The 7,825-nt window shown below is 46.0% G+C and overlaps 1 protein-coding gene across 3 annotated transcripts in view; it reads left to right on the forward strand.

Annotated features, from left to right (window-relative positions):
* Nucleotides 1-7,684, forward strand: part of atp2b1a (ATPase plasma membrane Ca2+ transporting 1a) — a 73,144-nt gene extending 65,460 nt beyond the window's left edge. Inside the window, exons 14-22 of one of the 3 annotated variants that reach the window (XM_062064890.1) lie at nt 1,245-1,332; nt 1,406-1,512; nt 1,594-1,785; nt 1,875-2,088; nt 2,159-2,370; nt 2,442-2,549; nt 2,667-2,855; nt 3,192-3,281; nt 5,915-7,684. In XM_062064890.1, the coding sequence (XP_061920874.1) occupies nt 1,245-1,332; nt 1,406-1,512; nt 1,594-1,785; nt 1,875-2,088; nt 2,159-2,370; nt 2,442-2,549; nt 2,667-2,855; nt 3,192-3,281; nt 5,915-6,298 (1,584 nt within the window). In that variant the 3' untranslated portion in view covers nt 6,299-7,684. Of the gene's footprint in view, nt 1-1,244; nt 1,333-1,405; nt 1,513-1,593; nt 1,786-1,874; nt 2,089-2,158; nt 2,371-2,441; nt 2,550-2,666; nt 2,856-3,191; nt 3,409-5,914 lie in introns of all 3 variants that reach the window. The other 2 variants (XM_062064892.1, XM_062064891.1) reach the window with 2 other exon arrangements.
* The last annotated feature ends 141 nt before the right edge of the window (nt 7,685-7,825 follow it).

The following is a 7,825-nucleotide window of genomic DNA, read 5'->3' on the forward strand; positions in this document are numbered from 1 at the left end:
ACAAACTCCCTTCTTGTCTCTCATGGACACACCTGTTGTTAACTTTGGACTTATCGGCTGCACAATATCAAGGCTGCGGAACAGAGAGACACTGTAGGCTTACACACAAACAACATGCATCCACAAAAAAACACCACACACACACCCCACCCCCCATCCAACGCCCTCGACGCGAATCCCTAGGGGTAATGGACGGCTGGGCAGCGCTTGTAGAGCTGCAGCCTTCCACCGTAGCCCCCATTTCCTCCCCTCTGTTGCAAGTCTCGAGTTGTATGTTCTAATTTGTATATGTGCTTTGCTGCGGAGTTTTTTTCCAACATCAGACTGGGCCCCCATAGGAGCCTAGTCTAGATTGTATTTTTTTTAATCATCCTCCCCCAGCGTTTACCTTTTTCCCATCTTTTACGGGGCGCCTTGTGGCGACCCATCAGCGTTCCTGTTCTGTAATCCTGTACACTGTTTGTTTGTCTAAACTTGAACGGGTTTGTGCTGAAAACAAAGTTTCCTTGTACTTGTGCAATGACAATAAAGACCATACCATACCATACTATATAAGTTGGCTGACAAGGTTTAATGTGTTGAGACGCAATATTTTTTGGGCAAATGTCTTCCTTTGAAAAAGTAAAGAAGTCCCACACATTCGACGCCATGTTTGTTTACAATGAGCTCAGTACGGGTAATACCGTATTTTCCGCACTATAAGGCACCGGATTATAAGGCGCACCTTCAATGAATGGCCTATTTTAAAACTTTGTTCATATAGAAGGCGCACCGCATTATAAGGCGCATAGAATAGACGCTACAGTAGAGGCTGGGGTTGTGAGACCTGTTGTGGCTCAATATTGGTCCATATATAAGGCGCACCGGATTATAAGGCGCACTGTCAGCTTTTGAGAGAATTGGAGGTTTTTAGGTGCGCCTTATAGTGCAGAAAATACGGTAGTAGCATTTTTATTTTTTATCTGAGCTATTTTTTCATGTATTGAGTTTATCATTGTGACATCATTATTCCTCATTCCTCCCAAATATTATCTGTCAGAAATGTATCGTGCCCCCCTATTGCTAAGTGATTTTATGCAAGCACACAGGGTTAATTTGCACTGTCTCAAACATTTTAGTCGGAAAATGTCTGCAGTTTGTGTGGCCCTAGTCATTATGTGATAATGGTGGGTCCCGCGGTCAAACCAGTTGAGAACCACCGCCTTAAAGAAGTCCTCTTAAGTGGATTTTTAATTTTTTTCTAGATCGAACAAGAACGCATTGACAAGATCTGGCCAAAACTGCGAGTTCTGGCTCGGTCTTCCCCCACTGACAAGCACACTCTAGTCAAAGGTATGTTTTTGTCGAATTATTGTAAACTACGTAAAGTTGCCAGCTGTTCAGCTAACAAGTTTTTTTCCCACAGGTATTATTGACAGCACCGTTATTGAACAGAGACAAGTTGTCGCCGTGACAGGGGACGGCACCAACGACGGTCCCGCGTTGAAGAAAGCCGACGTGGGCTTTGCAATGGTGAGTCGTGCTGCTACACCAGCTTGTCTCACGGTGGAGTATGACGGATGCTTCACGCCAATCACCCACTCCCATCTCCAGGGTATCGCCGGCACAGATGTGGCTAAGGAGGCGTCCGACATCATTTTGACAGACGACAACTTCTCCAGCATAGTCAAGGCCGTCATGTGGGGACGCAACGTGTATGACAGCATTTCCAAATTCCTGCAGTTTCAGCTCACCGTCAACGTGGTGGCCGTCATTGTAGCCTTCACTGGCGCTTGCATCACGCAGGTTAGGCTTACTCAGTCAACGCTCTCCTGATGGTCCACCTCCTCGTGCTCCTGCCTCCAGATCTAATTGTCCCACTTGTCTTCCTGCAGGACTCTCCGCTGAAAGCGGTCCAGATGTTGTGGGTCAACCTGATTATGGACACTTTCGCCTCGCTTGCCCTGGCCACGGAGCCGCCCACAGAAGCACTGCTGCTCAGGAAGCCGTATGGCCGCAACAAGCCCCTCATCTCTCGCACCATGATGAAGAACATTTTGGGCCAGGGCGTCTACCAGCTGGTTATTATCTTCACACTGCTCTTTGCCGGTAAGCCTTCATTTTCTGCTCATCCGGGGGAATTCCACCTTGCCAACGTGCACCCTCTTTTGGTGTGCAGGGGAGAAGATTTTTGACATCGACAGCGGCAGGAACACCCCCCTGCGAGCCCCGCCCTCCGAGCACTACACCATCGTCTTCAACACCTTCGTCCTGATGCAGCTTTTCAACGAGATCAACGCCCGCAAGATCCACGGCGAAAGGAACGTCTTCGACGGCATCTTCAACAACCTCATTTTCTGCACCATTGTCTTCGGTACCTTCATCATCCAGGTATGCCGGGTCCTCATGCAGAAGCGAGTAATCGACCCAGAAAACTTCTAATGTCCACCTTTATCCTGCAGATCGTCATCGTACAGTTTGGAGGCAAGCCGTTCAGTTGCGTGGCTCTCAACATCGACCAGTGGCTCTGGTGCACCTTCTTGGGCTTTGGCTCGCTGCTGTGGGGGCAGGTAAGACACGCTGCTGTCTGCCTTTTTTGTGGCACAACACTGCCCCCCGGTGTTGGGATGGGCTCGGTGCACTTTTTGTAATGCCCTTTCGCTGACTTGAACGCGGACGTCTTCCAGGTCATCTCCTCCATACCAACCAGCCGCCTTAAGTTCCTGAAAACAGCAGGCCACGGCACCCAGAAGGAGGAGATCCCCGACGAGGAGCTGGAGGAGCTCGACGACATGGAAGAGATCGACCACGCAGAGCGGGAGCTTCGCCGTGGCCAAATCCTCTGGTTCCGTGGCCTCAACCGAATCCAGACTCAGGTAAAGGACCAAGAGTGTACGGGTGCACACACCATGGGAAGCAAAAGCCATGAACTTTAATCTCTCCATTGCTGTTGCAGCGGCACAGTTAAAGAACTTAGTATTTACTGATTGGTCAAAGAATCTTTGCATACAAGTCTCATCTGTGCCTTTTTAAACTCAGCTATCCTCCTTTTTTCACCTCTTTTAACAAATCAAATTCCCAAGCGATGTTTTTTATGGTACCTTCTTTGCTTTGTTGTTATTATTTCTCACTTCTCCCTCTCTCATTCTCGTCCTGCTCTCTGTTGTATCTCCTCTGGGCTTTTTCCTGTCACGCTGTCTGGTTCTTTGCAGATGGATGTAGTGAGTGCGTTCCAGAGCGGAACTTCCTTTCAGGGGGCTCTGAGGCGGCAGGCCTCCAACTCCAGCCAACAACAGCACGATGTAACCAATGTTTCTAGCCCTACACATGTAGCTTTTTCCACCTCCTCCACCACCACTACTTCTCCTACTACCACCAACAACAACAACACCACCGCTGCCACCAACTCCGCTTCTGCCGCTGTGGGGTGTGAGTGCGTGTTCTCCTCTCGTGCATGAGATTTCTTTTCACTTAACATCCTCCTCGACACCTCTGTCTCTTGCCCTCTCTCCCGCCTAACATCATGCTTCTTCCTAATGTTTTCAAACCAACAAAAGGCATCCTCCATCAAGCTTGGATGACACCGCTCTTCTTATCTATGTGCCATGTGACCAGGCGGCCTCTGGCGTGGAGATGTTTATTTCTGTGTCATCACTTTGTCTTACGTTCCGCTTCTGCTTGGAATGTTGTTTTTTTGACTGTGATTAATTGCGGATGTTCCGGATTGAGCAGGTTGTGTCTGCAGCAATGTGTGCGCCCCCAAACCTTGCCCACCACCAATTTGTAGCAATCATGGGTCTGTGTCGCAGCGCTCTAGTGCCTCGCTGGATAAATGTTTTTGAGTATACGCCCATGGACACTACGTCAAAGGCTCAAAGTGGCAGTGGGGGGATTGCTTGTCGGTATTCTGACGTGTGGATGATGCGTGTGACGCTTTTCTCTTTTGCAGGTCTTGGGACCACGTGAGAAGAGTTTTAAGGAGTAAAATCGTACCTGATAGTCCCATGCTTTTACAGACTCAGCATAACTATTTCCATTCCAGGTCAACTCCAGTCCTTAAAAGAGTGTGTGTGTGTGCGTGTGTGTGTGTCGGTCCAAATCCCACTGACCCACCACGTGTTCTCCTTCAGATTCAGTGAAATGTGTCATGGGCTATACTCAAAGGTTTGCTGCCGTTAGAGCACCAGGTAGCACACGCTCTGCATGGGTCTTCACTCTCAGCTCCCGTTTGTGAACTTTGACTTACTTGTGGTGTTTTTTCTTTGTTTTTCTTTTGACTTGCCAACCAGCTTGTGGACGTGCTTGGCTGCCTCAGCTTTTTTTGTTTTTGTTTGTTTGGACACCAGCGAATGCTTACAACTGACCATCTGTCTCAAGCCACTCCCCCAACTCACCCTCTCGCTCTTCTGTCTACTGTCGTCTCTCTTTCCTGTCTCCTCTTCTCTGTCCTCTCTTGTCTCCTGCCGGTGCTGTCCTCTCTTCTAGGTAGGGTTGTCAAAAGTATTGATGCCTCAAAAAAATAATACACCGATACCTGCTTTTTCAGTATCAAACACTTTTTCATCGTCAATTCGCAACACTTGAGCTCTGAGTCAACGCTGATAACGAAATCCAGTGTTTTCATTTGTTTATTTGTAGAAGCCTGTCACAAATCAGATTTGGTGCCTCCGGTTGGCCCTCACTCATAAACAAATGATAATGAAAGTGTGTCAGTGTAGCATAACGGTCAGTGTGGCGTAATTTTGCTTCACAACACACCTCATACCCGCCTGCTTTGCGGAAGAATAAGACGTAGCAGAAATGATCTGTTATGCACTTTAGCCAATTTGTCGCTGTATTTAGCCAGTAGAAATACATACTGTATTCAAAGTGAAAGAGAGGTGTATCTTGCGTTTATTCGCTAATCAAACACAAGCAGTCACCAAAGTATTTGCCGTGAGAGCGTGCAAGCCAACATTTATCACTTCCATAAGTGCTAAGATAACACCGCTTGCACTCTTCTGTCGTTTGGCAACAATTTGAACACCACTGTTTTACTTTTTTCTCCAGGAAGTCAAAGTGGTGCCAGGGGGTCATTTGCTGAACACATCTTGTTAATGGTACTTTTTAGAAAAAAACTAAAGTAAATATAGAACAAAAATGCGTAACGTAATGAGAAAAGGCTGAAATGTTGATACTACCAGTAATAAATAAAATCACAAAGATGTGTCTTTAAATGTTTTTTTAGTAGCCTATTAATTATTTTTTTAAATATATAATTACCGCTTGGCAGCTCATACTGACATTTAAATTATGTCGTTTCACTGTGATTTTAAATAATTTACACTAAAATAATTTTCAATAACATAGACAATTTTGAAAGTACATGGTTTCAGTTTTTTTTTTCATCGAGGCATTAGAAAAAGTATTGCGAGTCGTGAAAGTTCTTTGGTATCGACTCCTGAAATTCTGTTATCATGACAACCCTACTTTTGAGCATGTCCAGAACCTTGTAGGCCTTTCTTTATTTTGGTTCTTCTTATTATTTTGCATTCTGATTCATCAGAGCCGGGCATCCCACTGAGCGTTTTGAGTGTTGTACTCTACTCACTCACTCACAAGCACATTGGTTTGGGTTTGATGCTCGTTCACTTGTGCATACAGAAAGCGCTCCGACACATGCCTCAGTAACGTTACAAAAAAAGAGTTCTGTGCCATTGGACTTAAGATTCCTCTACCTTTTTGAGGCCCTAAAAGATGCTAGCTTGAAGTGTTCCTGCAGGCTAGTAGACAAGGTTGCACCCCCCCTTCACTGTTTTGAGGCCACTAAAACACGCCTTTTATTGACCCAATTAAATGTGCGCCCTCGGTTCCGACGCCATCCAGGTGTCTCAGCGATTAACACACTTGTCCTTCCATCCATGTCTAAAACCGTGTTTTCCCCGCCCCCTCGCAGATCCGGGTGGTGAATGCATTCCGCAGCTCCATCTCCCTCTATGAGGGCCTGGAGAAACCTGAATCGCGGACCTCTATTCACAACTTTATGACTCACCCGGAATTTCGGATAGAAGACTCGGAGCCCCATATCCCCCTCATAGACGACACGGATGCCGAGGATGACGCACCCACCAAGCGCAACTCGGCCAGCCCCCGCAACACCACGCCCACCCCGCCCTCACCAACCACCGTCCCCGCAGTCGCCGTGGCGCCGCTCTCGCCCTCCCCAAACCAGAACAATAACGCTGTGGAGAGCAGCAACCACCTCCTCCCTGAGGCCACCAAAGCGAGCAGCGCCTCCATGCCGGCCAGTCCCCTACACAGCCTGGAGACCTCCCTCTGATCGGAAAAGCACGACCGCCTCCCCTGCAAGGTACCTTACCACTTTTCTACTCGGAGGACAGCGAGCTGGAGGGGGCTGTGGTCGGACTAACTTTGGGAGGATTGTACCGGCTTGTGTGGATGCTTTGCTTTCTCCTTTTCGGTTCTTCTTAAAACCGCCTCCGCGCCAGGACTCCACCCCTTTGCCCCCAAACCCCCTGCCACCCCCTTGGCTTTGGTTTGTCTGGCTCAATGAGGTGTGATTATAAACTCTTGATTGAAAGTGACCTGTTTTTTTTCTTCTTATTCTTCTGAATATAATAATTTGCATTGCAAAGAAGAGGAGGCGGTCCTCCTGGCTTGAACATGTCAGAATCTTCTAGCTTCTCTTTAATCTCAATTGTGTTGTATATTTAGCTCTTTGGCCCTCGTTCACACAAAACTAATTTCTGCTCCATTTGGCTGTTAATATTTTTGACTTATTTATGTTTTATGGAGGGAAAAAAAGCAGGTCTGTTTACAAAGTTTGTAGATACTTTTTTTCTGTTTGTAGGCAAAAGAGCTTCCTGATGTATGATGCAGAATTTAAAAAATGAATGAGATGATTATTTCAGATACTGCTGTATTTTCAGGAAAAAAAGGGTGTTTCTATTGAAACTTAAGTATTTTTGCCTGCAAGTTTTATTTGTTATATATATATATATATATATTTGTAGATAAATATAGAAACTTCTAGCCAAACCAATTAACACTAAGTCTTGTATAGAGAGGAGGTCCACCGGTCGATGTGCGTTTAGGGCCTCAACATCGCTATGAATATTTACTCTAGTTTCCATGTGCACAAAACCTTCCGGGGTAAAAAAAAACGTCTTCTTTTTTCACTCATTCATCTTGTGTTCAAAGACTTCCACATGTTGAAAGTGTCTCAAAAAAGGGAATCCGGGCTGTGGGGGCTAGTATTTAGCAAGCATCACCTCTTCCACAACTGGACAAAAAGGGAAAGTTTCTGCACATTCTGGCTCGTTTCGATGTCATTTTTGCACACAAGTGGCTAAGTTATTTATTCAACCAGACAAAACGTGAATGTGCCTTGGCTTTAGTTAACGTTCAAGCTTGGGTCCAGTCGCTTCATTTCCTGATTAAACCCTGCAGATGCTTGCTAAATATAAACCCCTGCTCAGTTGTACATATTTGAATTGGTGTTTCTCAGCCCAGTGGAGAACATTTGATCATTTAAAGTGTATTCCATGTTACATCTACTCCTCCACAAACACACACACACACACACGCATAGGGAGTTGGAACCTCCTCACATGTTTTTGGACACCTGATGTACTGGAAACAAACAAAACAAATTGGATGTGCTTTTATTTATTTTTTTGGAATAAAGACGAGGCATACACTGGTATCTATCTGCACAGGGTACTTTATTTCCTAGCAAGAGTTTTGATACAGATCATTGGACACAAATTTGTATTTTTATGAAATTGATGAGACCTTTCATCGTACTCACACAGTTTTTGGAAGATTTGACACTGCGGGGAGGGTT

The sequence above is a fragment of the Entelurus aequoreus genome, linkage group LG12 (assembly GCF_033978785.1).
Source record: "Entelurus aequoreus isolate RoL-2023_Sb linkage group LG12, RoL_Eaeq_v1.1, whole genome shotgun sequence".
Classification (NCBI taxonomy): Eukaryota; Metazoa; Chordata; class Actinopteri; order Syngnathiformes; family Syngnathidae; genus Entelurus; species Entelurus aequoreus.